At 39.7% G+C, this 25,967-nt stretch overlaps 3 protein-coding genes across 5 annotated transcripts in view; 2 read left to right on the forward strand and 1 right to left on the reverse strand.

Annotated features, from left to right (window-relative positions):
• Position 1: 1 nt before the first annotated feature.
• Positions 2–1,720, forward strand: LOC106652349 (dnaJ homolog subfamily C member 17). Its single transcript, XM_014371270.2, has 6 exons — positions 2–253; positions 330–458; positions 559–987; positions 1,064–1,141; positions 1,220–1,429; positions 1,500–1,720. Exons 1-6 carry the CDS (start codon positions 179–181, stop codon positions 1,620–1,622), a joined length of 1,044 nt encoding a protein of 347 aa, XP_014226756.1. The 5' UTR covers positions 2–178; the 3' UTR covers positions 1,623–1,720.
• LOC106652346 (serine--tRNA ligase, cytoplasmic) lies at positions 1,632–3,699 on the reverse strand. The gene is made up of 5 exons (XM_014371267.2): positions 3,119–3,699; positions 2,674–2,958; positions 2,383–2,604; positions 2,063–2,319; positions 1,632–1,987 (listed from the first exon to the last, which is right to left on the reverse strand). The coding sequence occupies exons 1-5, from the start codon at positions 3,581–3,583 to the stop codon at positions 1,753–1,755; spliced, it is 1,464 nt and encodes a 487-aa protein (XP_014226753.1). The 5' UTR covers positions 3,584–3,699; the 3' UTR covers positions 1,632–1,752.
• An 11,732-nt stretch (positions 3,700–15,431) lies between these two features.
• The window catches only part of LOC106652360 (diuretic hormone class 2), a 28,051-nt gene continuing 17,515 nt past the window's right edge, over positions 15,432–25,967 (forward strand). For 2 of the 3 annotated variants that reach the window (XM_014371287.1, XM_014371289.1), the window contains exon 1: positions 15,432–15,723. The gene's annotated coding sequence lies outside the window, so the exon portion shown is untranslated. Of the gene's footprint in view, positions 15,724–17,301; positions 17,326–25,967 lie in introns of all 3 variants that reach the window. The other variant, XM_014371288.1, reaches the window with a different exon arrangement.

A 25,967-nucleotide genomic window follows, 5' to 3' on the forward strand; every position in this document is an offset into this window, starting at 1 on the left:
GCATCAGTTGACAGAGTGCAGTGTTTATGATTGTGACAGTAGATCATAACCTTATAAAAACGTTGCTAAACAATAACACGCGCGTGTATATTGTCGGTGTGACAAATAATTTTAAGAAATACTGATTGATTAATCAAGACATTCTTTATTTCTTTCGCATTTCAAGTCCACAAACACAATGGTTGACGACAATCTATTAAAACTGGATTTGTATGCCATTATTGGCGCCGAAGATACAGCAACTGAAGCCGAGGTATTATACGTTACGAAAATATTTTGAATATCAATTAATTTTAATTCAACGTTACTCATATAACAAAATTTTGTAGCTCAAAAAAGCTTATCGTCAGAGAGCTTTGAAATGCCATCCTGACAAGAATCCGGACAATCCTAAGGCGGCAGAAGAATTTAGGCAATTAACAAAAGTCTTGGAAATTTTGACAGACGAAAAAGCAAGAGTAAGTACGAATATTTACAGTAATTTTGTATTGAACGTTTTAAAATAATTATTATAAATTTCACTGGCACATTATAAAATAATAATTATACATTTCACAGGCTTGTTATGACAAAGTTAGGAGAGCTAAAAAAGAAGCTCAACTCAGGCAGAAAGAGCTCAGTGCAAAGAGAAAGAAATTTAAAGATGATCTAGAAAGAAGAGAAGAAGCTTTCAAACAATCACAATCATCGAAAAAAAGACAATTTTCTCATTCGAGTTTTCAGGCTGAAGATGACGATGAATTAGATTTAACAAATGAAAGAAACTTGAAAGCTGAAATTGATCGATTGCAAAAAGAGGGCTCAAGATTAGTAGAAGAAGAACAAGAAAGACTGCGTCAACAAATACGAGAAGAAATAAGATTGAGTATGAATGCTGGAAGTCGTGGTTCAGGAGAATGTCTTGTCAAAGTAAATTGGAGTGTTTCACCAGACGATGAATCCAATGGAGGATATACTAAAGACTTACTTCACAGAATTATGTCAAAAGTGAGTAATAATTGATCAAAATTATTAAAACATTCAGTACTATCAATAAAATTTTAATTCAAAACAATTTTTTTAGCATGGAGAAGTATTGAGTGTTATTATATCCCAGAAAAAAGGAAGTGCTTTGGTAGAATTTGAAAGAAGTAACGATGCTGTAAGTAAACAACTAAATTGCATAGTTTCAAAAGTATTACATCATGATATATCATATATTTTAATTGTTTTCATGCAGGATGCTGCTATTAAGTATGAATTAGGTCTGGCTGAATGTCCTTTATCACTGAGGTGGGCTTCAGACAAAACAAAATTCCAAAAACAAAAATTGAATACATTTCCAGAAAAACTCTCAGCTGGATCTGCTTTTGGAATTTCACCAAAGAGTACTAGTTCTAAATCTAATTTCTCGCAATCTCTAAGTTTTTCTTCAGCGCCAGATATATTTGTAAGAATCATAATTAATTTAATATAAAATTTTAAGAAATTTTTCTAATTAACATAATATTGATTTTTAGAGTCAACAATCTCAAGATCAGCAATCAAATAATTATGAAGCGATGGTTTTAAACAAATTAAAACGAGAACAAGAACGCAAAAAGCTGATAGAACAAATGGAAAAAGAAGACGCAAATGCATAAAACGTTGTGTCGTTGTAAAAAGTGTATATTTTTAACAAATTACGTTCAGTTAAGGAATCATACTTTTTACGAAACATTCTGTACATAGTACATTTAGTTCACATTAAAAGTAATTGGAATATCAACTTTATTATATTTTCTTCATTTTCTTCATTGCTTCATCAATTGGAGCTTGTTTAACAAAAGGCAACTCCTCTTGATATTCTTCAGGCATCCATTTAGCTAAGACTTTTGGTACTTTAATTCCAGTCTCTGTTTGGTGTACTTCTAAAATTGCACAAATTACTCTTGTTGCTGCACACATAGTAGCATTCAACATATGAACATATTCTGTGGCAGCATTCATCTTTTTAGTTTGGCCATATCTACAAAGATCAAGTTAGTTAATATTTTTAGAAATAAGTTATTGTCTTATAATATCAGTAAATAATTTTAATCACCTGACTAATAGACGCCTAGCTTGATAATCTAAGCAGTTGCTGCACGATACAAGTTCTCTAAATGCTGCTGAACCAGGGAACCATGCTTCTAAATCAAGCTTCTTTGCAGCAGCGTTATTCAAAGCACCTGATACAATATTTACAATTCTGTAAGGAATATTTAAATCTTGATAAAATTCCTCTGCATTGCTAATCATTTCATCCATTGTTTCCCAAGATTTGTTATCATGTGGAGAAGTTAAACAGAATTGCTCAACCTAGAATAAAATTCTTCATAAATATATTTGATAAAAAAAATAAGAGGAGTAAATTTCACATACTTTTTCAAATTGATGAACTCTAAAAATTCCTCTAGTGTCTCTTCCATGCGAGCCAACTTCTTGTCTAAAGCAAGTTGAAATACCAGCATACTTAATTGGTAATTGTTCTTTAGCAATCCACTCTCCTCTGTGAAACGCTGCAATAGGTTGTTCTGATGTAGCAATAAGGTATTTTTCTTCTAGTTCTTTTTCATCACCCTTTTCACTACTCTTTCCTATTACCTGAATATTGAAAAAGTTATTATCATTTCATTTCTCATTAATTGTAAGGCCTTAAAATTGATTGATTACCTTGTATAATTCTTCATCGAATTGGGACAATTGTGCAACTTGCTGCATGGCATCTTTCCTCATGAAGAAAGGAGTGTACAAAGGCTTGTAGCCTTTTTTATGCAATTTATGAAGAGCATATTGAATCAAAGCGTGCTCTAAGAAAACAGCAGGTCCAGTTAAAAAGTATCCTCTTCCACCTGAAACTGCTACACCTCGATCTCCATCCATGCCATCGATCATGTGTATTAAATCTACGTGAGAGTATGTTTTCTTGATTGTAAGATCGCCAAATACTCGTTCAACCTGGATTAAAAAATAATAACAATATTAACGTCAAAGTCTAAATTGAAAATGCTGAGTAGTACGTGTTGTTGACCGGGCGATGACAGTCAGAAAAATCTGACGCAAGAATCGCCACAAACACAAACACTCGCGAGCGGAAGAGAAAGCCAGCCTCACTCACCCTATTCTCGTCCTCGTTGTTGCTGACCGGCACCGAGTCGTGCAGCTGATTGCCGACCTCGCGGAGGGCGTCGCTCCTCTGGCCGTCGTAGACGTTGAGCTCGGCGTCGTTCTCGAGGATGGCCTTGTCGATGAGCACGCGTATCTGCTTGATCTGGGCGACGTTGAGCTTTTGTAGGTTATCCACGGTGACCTGATTGTCGAGATCCTTGGCGATCTCAGCCGGCACCTCGGTCTCGTCGCCCTGGGGCAGCTTCTTCTTCATCTTCTCGCCGATCTGCTTGCTGCATAGGTTCTTGAGCTTGTTGAGATTGTCGGCCCGGTGACGCAGCTGTCGCCAGGTCTTGTCGCACTCGATGACTTTGTCGACGAGCTCGACGGGCGAGAATCGCTTGCGTTGATTCTCGCGCACCAGCTCCGGGTTGAAGCCCTTCTCCTCGCGAAACAGATCGAGATCCAGCACCATTTTGATGTATTTTTGTTGATTTACTGTTGTTTTTATCGCACGAACGTATACACACAACACGGCAAGACACAGCACTGCTGCGTCTGTTTCTCTGCCTATAATGTAGACCACGTGGAAACTGTAGTGTGTGCAGAAATGCCGCGACTGGATTTGTGCGACACCGTTGCGGCCGGCGGGGACTCTTCGTAGTACTGCGTGCAGGCGCTAAATTGAATTTAAGCGCCTATTGCGTTGCGGCGAACACCGCGTCTTTGACGAATTTCGTTCTATGTTTTTCATTTTTTTTATTTTTTTCCAGAAATAGGGTATCGCTAGTAGAAGGGAAGTAAAAATGTACAACACTTATGCTAGACTTTTAAATTACTTCTAAATCAGTTCGAGCAAACGTACAATCGAACGTTTAGTATTGATGTTATCGATGCGGACAGTTACAGAAATCAATCCCAATTTTGCCCGTTAAAATCGAATTATACCCGCGTGAATGGAACGGATGTACGTCATTCGTAACTCATATCCACACACACGCTCACGGCTACAAATAGCGAATGTGACTATTACAGAAAGGTGAATTACAGCGTTCACAGAAAGGCGAGATCGATTGATTTCCCGTTATTGAATATGACAATTCGGCATCGTCCACACACACAACAAACTCGGATCATTCATGGTATAATGTTTCTCTCCCGTCAATGGGTGTTGCGTGTTTTGGATCGCTTATACATTTCCAAAAAAAAAGAAAAGAAAAGAGGAAAGAATTATACGACACACCGATGACGTAAATGCCAGGCAGAGCTTGCAGAGAGTCACCGCTAGACCAAGTGAAAGGGGTGGAAAAGCGACCCTACTCGCGTAGATCGATATTAAATTTTCTCTCTCTCTCCCGCCAGCCTCGCAGTCGCCCTTTCATCCTCAGGTACGACTACGCACAAAGCCTTCGAGAGCTCAACCCTTATTCGTAATACCTTTGAAGATTTGCGTATAAGAGCGAGAAATGACTGACCTATTCATGTACGTTTCTGTGATTCGCAGGTGTTTGTCGGTGATTATTTGTAATTTTGATTATAATCGTTAAGTAAACTACCCGAAATTCGTGGAATAATCAAGGCTTTTATATTTTTACTCAAGCTCAACTTTACGTACACACATCGCGAAAAAAGCTCAGCTCGTGAATGAAGCACTATGCGGCCGCTGCGTAGTATACTGCGGAAACTACGTCGCGCACAGCTGCTCAAACACCTGGAGGAAGAAGAAAGAAATTTTCATTGGTAATTGTGAAACTACCGCGATAAACATTACGCAAGCTCGAGCTCCGCGCCATGTAGGCAACGACTTACGGCGTACTAGTGCTACATTTGCGCGTAAAACGGCTGCTGCTACTGCTGCTGGATGTGAAGCACCCCTTTTTTCACCACCAACACCCGTACTGGAGCAAAGTGAGGTCGAAAAAAAACGAGAGAGAGTTATAAAGTGTCGGCGAAAAAATGTTTGCACGCGCAGTCCCAGTGGCCCAGGCGCCAGCATCGATACTCGTCTCTCTTGATCGCGTATATGAATCACGAATATCTATAAAATATTCAGCTTGCGAAAAAATTGCTTACGTCCCTCTCTCTCTCTCTCTCTAGCACAATATATAAGCGTGTACAGTACGTATTCGCTCCATTAGTCCGGATCCTCGCTCGTGCTTCGAGCAGTGTCAAGCTCCATTAAAAATCCATGCAAACCCGTTTACTGCGAAAGCACAAAGTGCGGCCGCCGCCACCGCCGCGTTCGCAATAGCTCCTAGCGTACGTACACGCACATATTGCTCGAGCGAGCTTTTTTTCGTTCTCCTCCCCTCCGCACAGCCCACTTGCGCACTCCTGCGTGTGGCATATACATCGTACGTAACGTTGCGAGCGTCGATGAATCGCGAAAAATCTCAACGGTAATCTTGGTCCGATTAAAAATATGTCGACATAAAAAGCTCACGCGCGATCTCTATCCCCAGCTGCTGCTGCTGCTGCTGCAGGACAAACTACTTGTATACTGGGCGCGTACGCGCGTGCGACAGACTGCCAAGCGAGATTATGAGGCCATGGATTAATTAAGAGCCATAAAAGTGCAGCGCCAGCGAAATGTTGGCTGAATTTTTAAAAAGGCGAATAATTACTACGCGTTGCTTCCTTTTAGCGCGCCCCTCGAGGGAGCCAGAAATAAAGCTGCGACGACACTCGCTCGACCCGCGACGCGCGATCTGCCTCGACCTTCTTACAGAAAATTACTCGTTCGAGTTCACGCGCGTTCCGATTGCAGTACTCGAGAATAGTGCAATTGTCGTTGCGTTATAGTACTCGCACAGTTCGTACGACGCAAGTTCGAGAAACACGTGGGTGTTTTCGCAAACGCCGCGCGCCCCTTATACGTGTCTCTGTATGCAACGCTTGGCAGAGGCATATCGTAATCGCGCAGTTCTCGGAGCCTGCGAGCTCGCGAATTAGCGTTTCGTGCCACTTCCGGCCCCGTCTGAATACATCATTAACGTCGCGAGCGGCACCTATTCTCTCTATCTCTATCTCTCGCTTATTCTCGCGTAGCGTCAATTTTTTTCTCTCTACCTTTTCACTTCCTCGAAGATCGATATTCTCGAGCGTTGAAAAAGCGTTTTGTCGCTTGCTTTTCGTGCTTGCGGGCGCCAAGCGGGCTTGCGATGTTTGCATTCCATCGCCGCAGTGTAATGTAACATTTTTTTTTGCTTCGTATATTCGTCGACGCCGTTTGCCTTCCTTGCTTACCTGTTAATTTCCTGCTATATCTCTATACACACAGTCGATGTATTCGCCGATCGTTGAAATTGGAGAATTTTTTAAGAAAAATTTATACGCGCACGCACACCGCAAGCTCTCCACTCAGTTCGTCTGTAATATGGGTATATGGTTTCATGGATAGAAAATAAAAAAGAAGAGCAGCGCCAGCAGCTTTTATCTTTCTTCCTCTATCTTCGTTTTTTTTTGTGCATCGAACGCTTCGCACCGATTGGATATACACTTCGTTATTCGATTAATCTTTGTTTTCGCGAGCTTTGCACGAAATCGACTATATATCCCCGCAGCGCGCAGGAAAGCAAGGGTAAAAAAAGGAGATAGTTGTAAAAAAAAAGAAAAAGGAAAAAATAGAGGCAGGTTTTCTGTTTCTTCGCCGCATCTAGGTGCGCGCGTTATCCTACCTGTATATACCATGTAGTGCTGCACAGAGCAATATAGAGCGACAACGTCATTTCACGCTTCACTCATTACCTCATATTAAAAGTTACCACAACGTTATGATATATACTGCACAATATCATCGCAGTGCGCGGTGTAACGCATCTCTTTACGAGATTAAAATCTTTTCCGGATTCTAGAAAGAGATGAGAGAAAAGAATATATGCATGGAAAAGAGTCGCGCCCGAGTGATACTTTCAATTGTCGGCTGGCGGCTGGTGGCGGTAACGGCGGCGATAAGTAGCGAGTATTTAAAGGCCAGATGGGAAATCAAGTTTCACTATATGCCGAGGAAGCCGGCCCGTGCTCGCTCGTGCGAGCTCCGATTCCCCGAACGCCTGAAAGTTTCCCTCGCAAGCTGGATTGGCCTCTTTATATACATATACGCGTGCAATACGGAGAGAGACTGCTCGAGTGTCCCATCGCGACGTCGACGGCGGCCAACGTTTATACATCGTAAATATATAACCCAAGTCCATTTGAATTTCCATCTTAGTTTCGAAACGAGCTGAACGTGATTAAATAAGTGAGCGCTCGACGTGATACTTAGCAGTAAGTGCGTACGAGTTCGGTACGGGGCTATATCGCTCTATACCGTATCGAGCTGCGGCGCATCTTCACGACTCGACCGTGGATCCCGCAAAAGGAATACATGCATGTAATATATATCGGTGATTCGTCGATTCGGGAATACATGTATGAATATCGTATTACGGGTCCGTCACTTTAATGACAAAGTTATATATGCGATACGAGACTGCAATACGTATGTATACGAATATGCACGTGAATTATTCAAAGCTCGACGATATGATTGCTCGACTCGTTAATTTTCCAGGTCGGGCTTCGCTGTCTACAGGGGTTAGAAGAGTAATGTATATATACGTGGAATTTGATAAATAAGGCAAAATCTAAGGACTGATGCGACGGAACGTGTAGATACTATACTTCAAGTACACATGTCGGAGTATGTAACGGATTCGCACGCGCGATTAATTAAATTAAATTTTCCAAGACGTTCGCTCGTCGACGCGCGAGAAAACAACAAAAATAACAACAACCGCCAAGAGTACGTTTGTTATAATGAACGCGCCCTTAATTCGATACATACCAAGTGCGAATTCGCGAGAGAGAGAGAGAGAGAGAGAAGAAAGAAGTAATGCGATTTTTATGTAATTTTGATTAGATAATCCCTTTAGGAGCGATAAAAGATATAAGCTTTTATTGACGCGCGATCAATCGGAAATTTTTTTCTCTATATACGTTGCGCGATATGTATAAATACATTTTCATTTCCTCTGCAATCGTCCGGCGCGCGCGAGCTTCTATCGAGAACTATTAATCTTGTGTTTTATCCTTTTCACTCTCGTTATACGATATAATGCAGATATTCGAGCGCAGCTTTTTCTCTCCGAGAGTCATTCGTATATTGAATAAAATATTTAACGACCCGCGGGGATTTATTAATCGCGTGTACACACACGAGCGTGGTGAAAAAGAAGGTGACGACTTATTTGCACCGTTAAAAATATTTACATTAAAATTATTGTTAGTGAGGAATCACCAACTTCAAGTTAGAGTATAAACACAGTGCTGTGACTTATACAATTATTTTGACTTTGTCACTTGCAGATTTACATATAAAGATACTCGCCATCTAGCGGCGGAGGCTGATTTAAACTAGGATTGAATTTTCATGAATTTTTGGAGCGACGCATCAAGTAAATCGGTACTTTCATTTATGTTAAATGAAAATGTTTAAATTTGAGCATGTAATGAATCATTTTTCGTTCATTTTTATTTTAAAAATAATGCATACGATTGCATTTTCATGACCGAATATTTCATGTAAAAGTACTTTAAATGAAATTCAGTATCGATTACTTGATGTACTTCAATTATAACCCCTAATTTTACATTACATCTGCATTAAATTTGAGGCTTTTTTAACAGTATAAGTCGACAAAGTGAAAAGATGATTGAAAAAATGCAACTCACAGTGAAATACATAGATAATATATAAAATACGCGTACGCGGTGGGCTTTGCGTACGTATAACCGTATATCAACGCGGCAAAGTGGCTTAATGGAGATGATGGAAGATGTGTATCAAAGGCAAGCCTCATACGCGGAGCTTTCAGAGGGAAATCTACTTCATATTAAATAACATCTATCCCTCGACGTGTGTGCCATACGTATACGTGATTAACCGATCGTCGTATATAAGGCACATGGGGTGTAACGTTACGGCCGACCCCGAAGAGTTCGACAAACTCCCGGGCCATACGGCGAATCCCTTCGAATTTTTTTCCGGCGCGTGTCTCATGCGTCGCGCGGAATTTTCTCGATATATATACGATAGAAAATTGAGAGGTCGAAGTGTCGCTCGCGTAAAATTTACACGTGCTTTTTTGGGGACTCCAATGTAAAACAACCTTACACGTGATTACGAACTAGAAATTTATATATAGCACGCACTAAAAACTATCAATTTCGTCCTCCTTGCGCAATTTTATATGCGTTCATCAGGGGAAATTCTTCTCTCTTTCTCGCACTCGAGGCTGCCCATCGTCGACGCGCGAGGGCTTTTATTGTTTCCGCACGCACGCGGTAAAAGTCTCTCTCTCGCTCCTATTGTATTTTCTCGCCTCACGTGCGTATGTAACGGGAAAAGCATCGGGATCGGACTCCACTCCCGGCTTTTATATTTAAAACGTATATAAGATTGAAGGAAATTGAATTTGCAGCTGTATACGGAGAAATAAATCGGTCATCGGTATTACGATTTTGCAAAATGTGCAGAACTCATTTTCTCGCTCGAAGCTATTATTATTATTATTATTATTATTATTATTATAACTGACACGAGGAAGAGGGAGAAATTCGAACCGATACATCCTGCCGAAACATTGATTTGTGCAAGGATGACGACGCCCGATGACACACTATTAGGCGCCTCCGCTTGGGAAAATAATTCGCCCAGAGCAAACATCATCAAGTGTGTGTATCGACGAGCTCTAGATATATATATAATAAGGAATCATGGAAATACACAAAAAGAAAAAAGGAAAAATCTCTCTGTGGGTCGTATAATTGTATTGCGTCAATCGCGCATCTTTTCTTTTATTGTATACGAGCTAGGGTGTATATGCCGCGGGGCTAATCAAGCATCGCAAGCGCATCGTCTTACCCACTTTCAGCTATGCTGCTGCCGCCGCCACCCACGCGTTCCTTTTTCACCATTTTGCACTCGCGTGCGCGCACACACAGACACCCCCACAGCAGCGGCAGCGGCGCGCGATATATAGGGCAAATATACGCCACCGCAGTCGCGAGACGCCATGCAAATATGTGCAGCGGTTTATACGCTCCGATACCATTACGACTGATGGACTCTTGACGTCGAATACTTGCAGCAACAGCAGCCGCAACATACATACTTTATGGTAATTTTCGGCTCGCGGACGAGCACGCGCGACAACGACGCGTGTGGCGTGCGCGCGGCCGCGAACAGACGACTTTTCTACCCAAAATGAAAGTGCAAATTTATGACAATCGTTATTTGTATATGTACGCGTTAATACACTTTGCGAGATTATATATCGAAGCCATGGATACGCGGAGATGATATTAGCTCGCTCGAGCGAGGCCATACTTAGCCCTTCGTTGCTCGCGCGGCATTATTACATTGCAAACAAGAGATGCAAGTGTATATGAACTTGAGAGCTGGTTTTCATCGCATTAAGTAGTATCGACGTGCGATAGATTCGACGATAGAGCTATTCGCCGCGAATGAATGCATAAAAAATGTTTGAAAATTGATTATTTACACTAAAGTAAGACTCACAATTTTTTCACTAGTACTGCAGTAGAATGTTAAGTATTAATAATAAATGTAGATCAATGTACAACCACTTCAAATACGTTAATGTTTTGTGTTATGAACTGAGGAGGACAAATACGATAATACCATTTTGAACTTTCACCGCAAGATGGCGAGTAACTTCAGTTGTAAATCTGCAAGTAGTAAAGTCAAAATAATTGTGTAAGTCAAAACCCGGTTGAATTTGCATCAATTCTTCTCCTCATCGTGGAGTAAACACAAAGCTTTGGATCAGCTCCAAAAATATATCAATGCACTCATGCCCTACTACGCCAAATAGAAAATCAAGATCAACGAAAACAAAATGGAGCTTATAGTATTTTTCAAATGAAAGAGGAAAGAAAAAACCTTCACTTTCACTATGAATGGTACCCAAATTGAACAAATAAACAAAGTAAAATACCTAGGAGTAATACTAGATAATAAATTAAACTTTACAGAACACATTAAACATGTAATCAAAAAACCAATACTACCACAGCTTTACTATATAATCTAATTAATAGGAAAAGCGAGCTAAATCTAAGAAATGAACTTACACTATACAAAGCTATAATCAGACCTACTATCACGTATGCATCACCTGTCTGGGGCTCTACTTGCTCTACCAATATCAAAAAACTACAAATAATACAAAATAAAACTCTCAGGGTTATTACAAAAGCCAAACCGCGCTCAAAAAACCTAGACATTCATTTATGACAACATCATGTTATAACAAATGTAACATTGACAAAATTAAAACACATATATGAGCAATTCTTTAAATGAAATGCATTTTTGGAGGTAGAATCACGGTAAATTTTTTTTTCAACCTACGCGGATACGGACCCCCGGGAAAAGTTTTTGGGGGTCCTAGGAACATGTAACCACGTAGGAACCATTGAAATTTCAAGAGTGCTTATTTGTATAGCTACTTTTGCGATTTAGAGGACGAAAAATCATGTTTTCTCGTGAATACGGATAATTACTCAATTTCTAAGTCGCTGGAAAAGTATCAAAACTCATTTAAAAAAAATAACTGGCCACTGTGTTCGATAGGAATTTTTCTCAGCATTCCAATGGTGGTATCAGATTTTCCGATAAGTCGTATATTCACCGAGAAAATCACCATCAAACATGCCAAGCTAAATATCTCGAAAAACTCGGTACGGAAAAAGTGATCTTTCAGGTCTAATTTCGATTTTTCCTCGTGAAAATGAAATTTATCGAAAAATCTGACTACACAATGAGAAAGCCAAAGAAATTTCCTATCGAAAGCGTATGTTCATTTATTTTTTGAGTCGAATTACAATGTTATACATGGGAATTTCTTTTACTTTGTTCGCTGTTTTCTGTTTCCGAGCTGATTCAGCGCGGTCGCGAGCTTCGCGGCTCGCTACAATCAAAACTAGCTCGTAATTCCACTGAAAAAATAAATGAAGATATGCTTTCGATAGGAAATTTCTTTGGCTTTCTAATTGTGTAGTCAGATTTTTCGATAAATTTCATTTTCATGAGGAAAAATCGAAATTAGACCTCAAAGATCATTTTATTCGTATCGAGTTTTTCGAGATATTTAACTTGGCATGTTTAATGGTGATTTTCTCGATACCACCATTGGAATGCTGAGAAAAATTCTTATCGAACACAGTGGCCAGTTATTATTTTCAAATGAGTTTTCATACTTTTTCAGTGACCTAGAAATTGAGTAATTATCCGTATTTACGAGAAAACATGATTTTTCATCCTCTAAATCACAAAAGTAGCTATAAAGATAAGCACTATTGTAATTTCAATGGTTCCTACGTGGTTACATACTCCTAGGACACCCAAAAACTTTTCCCGGGGGTCCGTATTCGCGTAGGTTGAAAAAAAAATTTACCGCGATTCTACCTCCAAAAATGCGTTTCATTTAAAGAACTGCTCATATACGCCTTGAGTAAAAACTTCTTTGAACATTTAAATAAAAACCATGAAACATTCAAAAACCTTGGAAAGTACAATAAATCAAACGCACCCTTTAAAATGAAACATAAATTACCACATCACATATTAATTACTTGAAACAAAAACATATGGCTCTCAACCAAGCAATACCCCAAATCTTTGTTTTAAGATAGTTGAACGTTACCAAACGTATTGTATATTGTTAGATTAAGAGTATTTATTAGTTTTAAGGCAGATTATTGATATGGTTTTTTCAAAAAATGTTTATTTTTTTCATAATCTCGAAATAATATCAACAATGTAAATAAATTCAAAAGCTAGCCACAGTAAGGCTAAAACAAATATACATAAACAATTACGGGTAGTGGTAACATGGGCGCCTAAATTATCTACAAAAATTTTGTACATTGCTTTAAGTCGTGCTGAGCACGCAAATGTATTACACCATCATAATAAAAACATATATAAAAACTGAAATACTTTGCATCAATTATAGCCGAGTGGAAATATAGATCCGTTTTTTATGGTCGAAAATTGGTTATTAAATATCAATAACAAACATGGTTATATGCTCATAAAAATTGGAAAAAAATTTTACACCTCCGGCTAATATGCGCCCAGTTCTAATGGCTCTTTCATGTCCTAGAAACTATTTTGTCTTCCAAAAACTAGCCATAAAATATTGAGGATTTTTTACATGATTGGTCATCATCCTGTGCATTATTAAAAGATTTGTCTTATAAGTGGAAACTTTTCACATGAAAGAATTTGTTTTCGTACAAGAAATTTTAAAATCTTCACAAAATTGTATCTTGATTTCCCGCTGAGTAGACAAACCAAATTTTAAAATAAATTTATACTCATTTTTAATTTTACTATAATCTAATATTTATCCGTCATTTACAACCAAACAATCTCTTATCACGTTATATTTATCTTGGTGAGCTCGTATTTTTCTGCGGAAAAGAATAACTTTCATTCTACTCTGTGATTTCAATATAAGTCTTCGCGCGAGATTTCCTTCTCCGTGCTTGCGCATCTCTACCTTTGAATATAAAAAAAATTTACAACCCTTTGAAAATATTAAATCACTCTGACTTTTAATAATATGAAATTCTTATATATGATAACTCGAAAGGATGTTCTTGAACTTGGCACTGTTGCAATATATCCTCGAACTGTTAATATTCTTTTATTTTTCCACACTCAAGTGCGAGTGAATAGCAGTTAGATATATACACACGCACGGGTGTTTTGATAAATTCTTCGATAAAAGTAATTTCGATGATCGAGTTTTAAAGTCGAAACGTAAAGCTTGCTCGGACTATAGGTATCGACAATTACACGTGCATTAACGAGAGAATACACGCGCGTTCCATTGCGCTTTGAGGACCTAAAGTACGTGGATATATGACGACAAAATTACAATCCTGAAATTCGCCAATTTGTGCGCGTAAGTAACGCGGGGCGATCTCTCTATGGCAAACAATTTTCTCGTGCATTAAATCATAAGTGATCGAAAAATATAAAAATATTTTAAACGCTCATACGAATCCATTAACGCGCGATACGTATACGCGAGAAATAATGTGTTTTTTTTTCTTTTTTACAATCGGAGGGAAGAAAAGTCGAATTGCCACTGTCAAGGGTACCGTAAGAACATCGAAGGAGAAACTTGTGTGTTTTACCAGTACGCTTCGTTACGCAATGTTCGCAAGGTTGTTTGTTTACACCTTTTGCAGTCTGAATTATTCAGACTCGAGCGTCGCGCGGATACCTGCAAGCGCCGCTTTACGATGATTTTGCAAATAAACACAAATTCGATTCGTCCTCGTGGCCCTATTTTTTTTCGGGATCCATACACGAATAGCTCGTATAAAGTCGCAGTTATACATGCGGGCCATTAATTAACGAGCCCATAGATAAATCGTTTGATTTTAATTACAAAAAGGCGACAAAAATATAAAGGGCACTCGGGCAAATATGTGTTGCGTATAATACCGTTGATTGGGAGAGGGCGCGCACGGGCTTACAAAGGCTTAGCGGGACTTTACATCAATGAATGATGAGCCCCGAATCGTTCGCTCTCTGGCGCTCGGCGATGAGATTCGAACACGCGCGAATACTGCGGCCATAAACAGCGAGGCAAAGCTTTTAACTGAAATCGATAAAAGTAAAAAATATATAAGTATGAGCAAAAAATGCAAACTATGGTAAATTCATAAGATAAATCAATGGACGGCGGAATGCGCGCGCGGCGCAAAGCAAAAGTTCCCTGTTCTGCTCTTCTCGCCCACTCGCGCGCGTATATCGTCGGCAAACGGAGGTAGAGTAATTCTCCCTTCTGCGTAGCGCTAAGATATTTTTTTACAAAAAAAAAACAGAATGAAAAAAAGACGCTCGCGAGCGAATAATTTCAGAGCTTCGAAAATTCCGCGAAAGATTAAAGCAAAAAGTTAGCCAGCGTGTACGGCATTACCTTTTAACTCGTCTACGTAATATCGCACAATAACAATTGCTGACTGTTGGCTGTTAGCTGGCCTGTGCCGGACACACACGCACACTCGGCATGTGTAGTATACGTATAGTTACGCTTTTGAACTTACGCACACTCGAGTGAGAGAGAGCGAGCGAGATATAGGCGAGGGTTGGGGGTGCAACACACGGTAGCAAAAAAGGGAGGCGCGAGCGTGGGCAGAGAGAGAGAGAGAGAGAGAAAGGCAAGCAACAGCCAGCATAGAAGGAGTATAGCTGCGCGGCGGTGGCGGCGGGCTTATATAAACTCGTGGCTCGCGACTCCGCGTGCCGCATTCGTCTTAGCTCCGTTGACCCGACAGCATCGCAAACAACGCAACAACAACAACTCTTCGTAATCATCATCGTCGCCGCTGCTGCTGATTCGATTTTTTTTTGCGTTGAGAACAGCACCAACACGCATACATAAGTATATAATTTATCGAGATTTACGCGAGTGATTTTTGAGGAATACATAGTGTCGATAAAAAGGCTACGGAGAGATACAAAAGTTTCTTCGCGCGCCGCTATATAAGACCGCGAAACGACGAGTGGTCTCCTGCACACACATACCGGTGAGTACTGATTTTCCGTCACGTATCTCTTTTTGTATTTTATTTTATTTATTTCACTCGGAGCCGTTTTCTCGACGAGCAATTTGCATACAAAACGATCGAGGTAGAAGAGAGCGAATAAAATATTACGAGGTGCACTTGGAATTTTATCGAGAGACAGCCTTCAAATATCGCTATGTTTATGCCTTTATTCGACTCGATGATGGAATATAAAAGCTCTGCGACTTTAAACGTCATCGGACGTGTGTGTGTGCGTGTATGCCTCGCAGGCGAATGTAAATTTCGTCGCGCTCGCAAACTCGTCCTGCTGCAGCATCGCGCGTCGTCGTCGTCATGTCGTTCTTTTATATATACGTGTGCAAAAACGTGCACATATCGTGGGCGCTGACGTGTAGTGCGTTTGAGTGTAAGTTATACCGCCTCGCGTGAGAATCGGCATCGTATAAACTTTTTTACGACGATGCGTGTATCGGCTCGCATAGCTCACACACACACACACCCGTACTCGCATATAGCTTGGCGAAAGATAAGGGATGTGTAATAGCTGGTTCCGTCGTAATGCACTGCGAGGCCAATTAAAAGAGCCTTTTTTCCTGTACGTGTGTGTACGCAAAACGTCGCATAATTATTTTATACCGACTATTTCGACAAAAGCAGATGTACAATACGATTGAGGTGATCCCGCGTTTGGCTATATTAAATATCATATCTGGCAACGAATGCGATAAATGAAATAGGGTTAAGCTCGTCTCTGTGCTCGCGCAATCGGGGTTTTAAACAGACGCTATATTAGATACAGTCCTGCGCTTCGACTCGAGCCAAGAAAATCGTGTGTCACGCTCGCACTCGAAAATTATACGAGCGATCCTTTTGTAAATCGGCTCTAGACTACATCGCGCGTCCGAGCGTAAATCGGCCCCACTAACTTTTATACTTACGAGGTTGAGTGAGAATTAAGAGACTACGTAGTACGGGCGAGTGAGCGAGAGAGAGAGGCATATCGCGCGCCCAACACCGCGTCGAGCTCCGAGGATAGATTAAATACACTCTTCCAGCCGTTTGGATAATATGGTAAACTTTATAGTACGCTCGTACTATGCTCTAGCACGCTGGCGTGCGAAGAAGGTAAAACTTTATTACAACGTGCTTGTTACAAAGTGTGCGCGCGCGCGAGGCTTGATTAAAAGTTCGTTAAAAAAAAAAAAAAAAAAAGAAAACATATTTCGATTGCGTTTATACAAGCCATGCTGGACGGGCGCGCGTGATGGTTTTTTCTGCGGTTAAATGGGATTGAATTTCGCATGGGATAATTCGTTTGCCCATTTATTTCGTCCGAGTATTATTTTTCATCGTCGAGGATGGAATCGATGTTGCGCGATTTGTACAACTGTAACGCGCGTATGTGCGATTGAAATCTCGCCTAGGATTTCTGCGATGCATAGAGAAAATAAGTTTCATTTAATTTGAACGCAGATCAAGACGATTAGTTGCTTTTTGACGTGTCTTTCGAGTTTTTTTCTATATTTATACTGTTATCGTTTGCCATTGGCACTTTGGTACTGGTTTGGATCCTTGCAGATGGACAAATATCGACTTTCAGAGGTGGGTATTGAAAACTTTTATTCTTTATCATCCATTTTCCAGATTATGCTCATTTATCTTTAGTGTGATATTTATATAGAAAGTGAACATTTAGCCCAACTATTCACAGGGTTATGCGATGTGCAAAAAAATTCTCAAGTTGCTCGTTGAGATTTCGAAAAGAGGCGTTGAATTATTTCTTGATTTCACAAAGAAACTGCACTACCACGTGAAAGTTACGTGTAACTCGTTATCGGTAAACTTCCAGCAAAAAACAGGAAAAAGCAACAGTGTCTCTCTCTCTCTCTTGCCTTTTCTCGACAACGAGATTTCTCGCTATCTTTAAGGGACTGAAACTGCTAATCTATTGCAACATAAAAAAGTCGAGTGAATTGATTTAACAAACTATGGAAAGTCAATTTATTTCAAGTTAAAAAAAGATGATCAAAAAAAGTGCGAGTAACCATACAAAAATTGCTCTTGCCTCTCCGCCATTCAACTTTAATCATTTACTTCATCGACGACGTACGACGCATAAACAGCTCCCTCGAAAATGACAACCCCCCGTCGACGCTTTCAATGTAACTATCCAAACGAGACGAAAAAATTCTCATCACGCTGACGGGACATAAAAAAAAACGAAGAGGAAGAAGAAGAGATACATATTCTTCGCGCATTTTCCGATCTGTCGTGAAACTTTTTACGGTTTGGCTTTTTTTATAACTTCAAAAAAAATTTAACGTTATTTAGCCTGAAAGTATGTGGGTACGCGTCCGCAAGCCTGTAAGTGCTTTAGCGAATAGTAGTTGTAGTAGTAGTAGTAGTAGTAGTAGTAGTAGTAGTAGTAGTAGTAGTGGTAGCAGCTGTATACGGACACGGTTGCGAATATTTCGAATTAAATCTGCGACGAAGCCATCCACCGCGCGCACGAAAATGACTCGGCCGCGGGGAAAGAAAATGATCAACTGGTGGCTGTTCGAGGGATCGTAAATTTTTATTAGGCACATTGTGTCGCGGCTTCGCGTGTATATTGTGCAATGAAAAAAGGAGAGGGAGAGAGAGGACAGCTCTTCTCTCGGATGCTGTGCCTCCTCCTCCTTTTTTACACGCATACACACACTCACTCACTCACTTTCCGATACTTCGTTTATAGGATGTAAAAAAAGGAAGTTTTTACGCGTTGAAAATTGGTAGCCTTGAAGCGTAATCGCGACGGGTCACTCGAGATAATTATACGAGCGACGCGCTGCGTTATAAAAATTCCACCCGCGCGCTAACACGTCTGACTAAAAATGCAGCTGTACCACTCGTGCTTGCGACGCCGACCGATGCTGTTCACTCTCTAGCATTTTTTTTTTTTTTTTTTAGAATATCTCCGACGTTACTCAACTTGATAGACACACCCACACACTTTTCTCGCGCAAAAATTTTGAAAATATCGCACAATGTAATGCATAATCAAGAGGAAAAAACGATTCGTATTATAGAGAGATAGTACAAAAACGTGCTTTACTCGAGATTTGTACCTCGAGGGCACTTGAGACTGTAGTAACAATCGAAAATTTTGCATGAAAATTTTGTCGAAAAAGTTTGTAACGTCCGCGCTGTACGACATGTATATTAATACATTATTTTCAGCTTTTCGCGCAACATCACGTGCATTAATATTTTTATTTTTGAAAAATGCAATTACTTTGTTCGAAAATTAAAATGAAACGAGCGCATAATATTATATACACTAGCGCTAAGTACTCACTGGCAGTCGCCCAGCTAAAAGGATATACCTACACTATAAAACACAGACGCGAAAAAAAAGTAATCAAGCGTTGCATTCGGTTTTTGAAGTCGTGGAAAACGTGGAAGATTGGAGCTCGCTCATCCTCGAACTCTTACGAGACACGTATGCGAGGTAATTCGGCGTATGATAAGGCGTACAAGGTCAATGTCAAGCCTCACGATCTATAGTTATATATTTTTGCAGTCTCTCTCTCTCTCTCTCTCTGCTGCTGGAAACAAAGATGGCACGTTGGGCTAAAATTTTTATAACTATCTGCGAAGCTGACATTTCGAATCGATGTAACAGCATCAGCCGTGTATTATACTCGGTTGGAAATTGATCATTCTGTTCAACGTCGATACACCTTCACATGCAGTACGTTTACCCACATACATACATACACACGGAGCACATGACGTGACGCTTTGATCGTGTAAAACAAACACAAAGTCGAATCGACGGCTGTATATAACGCAATACACGGGTATATAACAATCGTTGCAATGCGACGGTCACACACCCGCTGGCGGTGCAGTGGTGTAAGCAGCTGGTGCTGCGCGACACGCTACACATATAACTATACGCACACATGTGACATTCGACGCGTATGACAGAAGAGTACTTTGCGTTTGTAATGCGATACACAGTGTTTTTTTTTCTCTTCTATCTGTTTCACGGCTAATATTTGCACGAACTATTGCATATTTGATGTACATGAAGAAGAATTGCTTTTTTCTGCTATGCAGCACTTTGTCACGGACAACGAGCGATCATTTTTTTTCTCTCTCGATGAGTGCAAATAAAATTTTTGAGACATCCCCGTGTTTACAATGTTACAATTTCAAAGTTCGCGTCTCTTGCTTCTAGCGAGAAAATTACGCAAACATTTTTTCGTTACAAATCAAGAAGAAATTAAAAAATTGTAGCCGCTCATTAGATAAAAGTAGTAAATGCAAAACACGGATTAAGAAAGAATTTCCATAATGAGTTTATTCCAAAGAATTAACAAAATCAATCGTGGTAAAAGCCGAAAATTGGTGGAAGAGATCAATTTTCAAGTTAAATTTAAGAAATTAGGAAATTATAACATAAGCTGCTGCAGGAGAAGTATCGCTGGGGGGTTTTTTTTTAGTTAATGAAATTCTATAATAGATCATTTTTAATATAAATTGATACATAAATCTTTATTTCTTATTTATGAGACACATAATCCTTGAATAAACATATTGTAAATTTTGATTCAATTTGTAAAAAATATCGTTCACTATCAATCCGGCAAAAAAATAATGTCTTAGAGACAAATGCGGTTAAACTGATTTTTGAAGTGGAGTCGTTTGTTCTGTCAAACTGGCACCGATAACTGTTCGCACAAATGAAATAGATCCTCGTTACTCATACGCTCAGCAACTAAGTAGCACACGTCGTAAGGTAGATCCAATCGACAATGATCACTCTCAAAAAGATCGGCTGCGAATAATATCAAGTGTAACCTTATTAAAATATTAGCTATGTGTCTTTTTACTACTTGATGCAAGTAACGCATATTGAACATGTATGGTAAACGCCAGTTATTCACTTTTTTCAAAACCAAATAACCTTCATGATAATTCATTTGGCAAAGTTCATAGAGCGAGATGTTTTCATTCACCTTAATGTTTTTTAATTTCTCTACTTCAAGTGCCAAATCACTCATAAACTTTTCATGATGAAATTGACGCTCGTATGTATCCCCCCAAATTTTTAACATTTTTTCCTTCGACGTTTCACTAAATAGGCGCAAGTAATTCATAGACTCGGGTTTTATATAAAAACCATACTCATTATACATTAATAAATTATGCATACTCATTTTAAAAGATGATAGTTCGTTGGTTCCTATAATATAAGAAAAAAATTATTGAATGCAATAAAAATAAGTAAAAGAATAGTTCTTTAATTCCAATGTCGTAAAAGTCGTGCTGAACATTCTGTCTTCGTTTAAACTGCTCAAACTCGCAGAATGCTTCAAGAGTGCCCCGGCTACTTCAACGTTGAATCGAGAGACTGAATATTGTAAGGGTGAATCCCCGTGACTGTTGCGTGCCTCGATATCGGCTTTCTTCATAACGAGCATGTCAACGATATCGTCGACTGGTTTTCTCGCAGAGTGAAAGAATAAGCCGTTTAAGAAAAACTTGCATGCAATCGGCCACGCGAGTGCGTGCAGAGGAGTCGATTTCTCGTGGTCCAGCTGATTTGGATTGGTGGTCCAATAAAATTCTCACAATTTCTTTGTGTCTGTACTGGACGGCGATATGCAACGGCGAGCACGTGTACTTGTCGAGATTGACATTGACGCCCTGACGTACGAATCGTTCCACCGTCTCGATATCTCCGGCGAAGCAGGCCCCGTGTAAGTACGAGTATCCCCGCCCGTCGCTATAATTTTCCTCCGAATTTTTTAAAAGAAAATCAATGAAATCCTTAACCTCTCGGCAATAAGACTTGCCTGGCTCGACTAAGTAATGCAGCGCTGATTTTCCATCTTCCCATCTGAACTCGTGAATATGTTCACCGTTTGCATGGAGTGCTTTTAAAATTATCATTACTTTATGTTCTAATGCGTATTTCATAAAATAAATGTCATTTCTGTCAGTGGGAAATAGACTTTCATTTTTCATCATCTTCATGATTTGACTCTGAACATTACGTACATCCGACGTAAATTGATATTTAATGTCATTGCAAAATTGTTCCCTTCTATTGTCTGCCTTCACTCTCGTTTCTAGATTTTGTTTCCAGATCTTTACAATTCGATCGTCTAATGTACGTGGCATACTGCACTACGTGGTCGGAATTCAAGACGCAAGAAAACTGAACTTGAATTAGAACGTCGTGTACATTGCTACTTGCGCAGTGACCACACGAAGCCGGCGACATGGGCCTTTGCCTCCGCGCATAGAATGATATTCAAATAGTCCAGAACCCAGGGCCTCTATAGTAATCATTATTTCCAAAGTAATTATGAATTACTCCAGAAAAACATAGCAATTGAGTAAAAGAATTTTTTAATTTTTCAATATTCAATTTTTTTTAATAAAAACATACGATCATTAAACAGTAGATTATAAATTATCAGAGACCAAGTGAAATTAATTGTATCTGTAAAAGAAAAATTGGTTTTTTTCCTTGAGTATATGAGGAAAATACGCCAACATCCAATGGAAATTCGAAAACGCCTTTCACCGCGCATGATCTCTCGTTGCGAAAAACTGCTTACCAGATCAGAAGCACGACGAACGCGCGCTTCAATCCTATAATATGGTGCGCGTAACGACCACTCGGTGTCGGAGCCGCTCGCTTCGGCGACACTCGCGAGCGGCGAAAAATCTCCTCGCTTCGAGTATATAAGGAAAATTAGCCCGACCGATCAATGGCGTAGTCCGAAAGTACCTCGCCCAATCCCGCACGTCTGAGGGGCTGTGTAGTCATGGGAGTGAAAGCCGCATGATAGCCTTGATCGCAATCGCAGGATCACTTAACCACTGCACCCTTTTCTAGCTCCTCAGACGGGCAAGTTTGCTTGGTATTGTGAAAACTACGACTACGCCACTTTTTGGCTTCTTTTTTTTTTGTTATTTATTTTTTCTATAGGCGATCGTCAAATGTATAGGGACGAGACAGTAAGAAAGTTACAGCGTTGCGCGCGAATCGTTGTAACTTTTCACGCGCGTACAATCATGCGATTTGTGGCAACGATGGCGCAACAATCATAAATTGAATTACACGCGATCGATACTCGATACACACAGTCGCGTATAAAACAATATTGTTACCGAAAATGTTGCACTCATCTCGATCGTCATAATTCATAATGTTTTGCAATTGGAAATTTTGCCTGCAAACACTCATACACATCATCATCATCATCATCATCATATGGATCGCGCAGCTGGCGTGGGCTGCACGGCACAACGCAGACATTTTAGTGACAGGAGCGAGTGGGAAAATACATATAATGAATGTATGCGACGACTTGTTGCTGTGCGCGCACGCTTGAAGTGTAGTATACAACATATGTGCGGCGGCGACGACTGGTACATATATACATTTGGTGCAGCGAAACTCGCTTAAAATGCATTTAATCAAAATCCTTTTCCCGTTTTTTGTGCTTTCATTCTCGCGCGCGAGCACGTCAACTTCTGCGTTAATTTCGGCCGCGGTTATTCAACGTAAAAATAATAATAAAATAATATATTTAACCCGAAAAAGCAGCATGTTTTCATTGACGCGAGACGACGACGACAACGACGACGAAGTGATTCGCGCGCTGCGGGAATCGAGTCTCTCGCTCTCCCCTGTGTAAACAAAATTATTATTTACTTCGCGTCTATTCTGTTCTCGTGTACATCGGCACGTAAGCGTAAAGCAGACACGATGGGCATGAACGTAATAACGACCGTGTGTGTGTACGCGCGCGCGCCTGTCGAAGGATGGTTTATTTGGATTGTCAAGCTGTTTATCCTGCGGGGGAGGCTCGCTTGTGTATACACTTGTATGTACGACGAGGGACTATTATCTTCCGATGTAATACGCGTGGCACGGCAGCCCCCGATTTCTCTAAAGCTTTTTCCTCGATGCGGCTCGATCGAATACGCTCATATACTCTTTCTCAAAGCTCTCAATCGTCGCCGGTGCACGCGAATCTCGCCACGGTATAAGGATGATAAGAAATTAGTGCTCGAGACTGGTTGTTTTTTTTCTTCAAATTGTTTATTTCTCTACGCTCGTACCGTTGGATGCGTCGAGTCCGACAACGCCACAGCTCGTCAGATCGTCAAGAATTTTTGCTCGAATTTCCTCGAATTATACAATTTATATTTATAATCTCTGGCTCGTTTGCTGCTGTATAGCGTATAAAATACAATATGGCATTCCTCGACCGTCCACTCCTTAACTCCGCGTCACTGTGCATGACATTTCTCCATAATATATAATCTGCTACTGGTATGCTGACTATTTCGTTTCATATATTTGCACTCGTTCGTCATATATACATGGAGCGCGTCGACAAAAAAAAAGTATAGCGAAAGCAGAAAAAAAAACAAAAGAAGAAAAGAAAAACGAAAAAGAAGAAGGTAGAAAGAGAAAAAAAACGATCGAGTCAATTTGTCGGGTGCGATGCAACAGCACAAAGCCAGTCATTAAGCTTATCAATTCTCTCTCGCACACACACGCACATACACTTGCAGCTGAACAGAGCTATTATAGAAAAATCAGTTAATTGCTTCGCATCGATTCATCTTCGACACCTATCAATCTCGCTGTGGCCGAGATCCTGTATATCCCTCTCCTTCGAGCTCGCTACGGCTTCTCGCAAGCTCGATTAGCGCGTCATGGTTATGGGATATATACCGGGTATCACTATGTCGACTTTATAAATAGCAGCTCGTTAACGATCCCGAAGGCGAGATCTTCCTTCGCTATATTATAACGTGAAGGAAAAAATCAGTTCAGTGTTGTATACGCTATTGTGTATTGAAAAGAATCAAGGATATCGACGATTCTTTGCGTCAGAAAGTCATTTCATATAGGAGCGCTCTTCGAAGAACAATAATGTAACTTGAACTTGAAGTCAAGGATCGATGTTACAAAGTTCACTCGAATAGGGTATTTCGCGATTAAGTAACGTATCGGAGTAAATGTATTATGCGCGTTACAATAAGTTGCTCCGACAAGGGAAACTCTGCAACTGCACGAGAAACATTTTCTTCGACTCGCGACGTCCGACGAGACACGCGCGTGAATAGCTACGTATAGTACACAGGCGACGATCCTTTGCCGAAGGATCTTCTGCGTACTTCATGTAATGTATGTGTACTAGGGTGGTCCACTTTTTCAAAAATTTTTTTAATCTTGGGGGATCCAACGGAATCTGAAAGTTTAAGGTTTAAAATGAATTTTCCCGTAAAGTAGAGCTAAAAAAAATGATTTTAGATGGTGTCGATGGATTTTTGAAGTTTTTTTTTTGACGTAAAAAAATCGCAGCCGACAGGAGGCACTTCGATAGTTTGCCAGATTTTCTATAAAGCCATAATGGGTTTTGTGAATACATTTTCTTTTGTATTTTTTGCCGTAGAATCGAATGCCATCATTAGTTTTGGGCTATAAAAACGATTTCAGTGAAAAAATTGCGATTTTTGAATTTTTTTCTGTTGAAAAATCGAAAAATTCGTCTTTTCACGTCTGGCAAATGAACAAAAAAAATCGTAGAAGCTTTTAATCTACGGATTTAGTTAGGAAATTTCATAACGAATCGAAGCCCGTCGTCGGTTTTTGCCTACAAAATTATTTTAAGTCATAAAATTGCGATTTTCCGTAGCTATGATTACGAAAAAAATCGAAAGATGCGCCTTTTAGCGTGTTAACATACACTGAATGTAGCTGTGAGCATTTTAACATGGTTTTTAATGGGATTTTTGGCGTAGAATCGAATGGCGTTGTTACTTTTACGCTACAAATCCATTTTCAACGAGAAATCGCTCCTTTTTGAATTTTTAAACATGAAAAATGACCATTAGGCGCCAGAAAATCAACTAAATAGTCTAGTAAGTATTCAAACATGTTATTTGTCGGGATTTTTTTCGTGGTATCGAATTTTGTTGTTACTTTTACTCTTTTAATTTATTTTCAGCAACAAATTGCCTTTTTTGTAGTTTTACTAACGCAAAATATCGAAAAATGCTACTTTTGGCAACGTAAAAATTTATAAAATTATCTGATCATATTTCTTTTATAAGTAAAAGAACGTGATCCAAATAAGGCAATTTGTTGCTGAAAATAAATTAAAAGAGTAAAAGTAACAACAAAATTCGATACCACGAAAAAAATCCCGACAAATAACATG

Source organism: Trichogramma pretiosum, unplaced genomic scaffold, assembly GCF_000599845.2.
Source record: "Trichogramma pretiosum strain Unisexual culture from Peru unplaced genomic scaffold, Tpre_2.0 scaffold18, whole genome shotgun sequence".
NCBI classification, from domain to species: domain Eukaryota; kingdom Metazoa; phylum Arthropoda; class Insecta; order Hymenoptera; family Trichogrammatidae; genus Trichogramma; species Trichogramma pretiosum.

Coding starts and splice junctions, on each gene's coding strand:
- LOC106652349 (XM_014371270.2), top strand. CDS start 179: ATGGTTGACGACAATCTATTAAAACTGGATTTGTATGCCATTATTGGC. Junction 988..1,063: donor TTCACAGAATTATGTCAAAA/GTGAGTAATAAT, acceptor CAATTTTTTTAG/CATGGAGAAGTATTGAGTGT. Junction 1,142..1,219: donor TTGAAAGAAGTAACGATGCT/GTAAGTAAACAA, acceptor GTTTTCATGCAG/GATGCTGCTATTAAGTATGA.
- LOC106652346 (XM_014371267.2), bottom strand. CDS start 3,583: ATGGTGCTGGATCTCGATCTGTTTCGCGAGGAGAAGGGCTTCAACCCG. Junction 2,605..2,673: donor TCGATGAAGAATTATACAAG/GTAATCAATCAA, acceptor TTCAATATTCAG/GTAATAGGAAAGAGTAGTGA. Junction 2,320..2,382: donor GAGTTCATCAATTTGAAAAA/GTATGTGAAATT, acceptor ATTTTATTCTAG/GTTGAGCAATTCTGTTTAAC.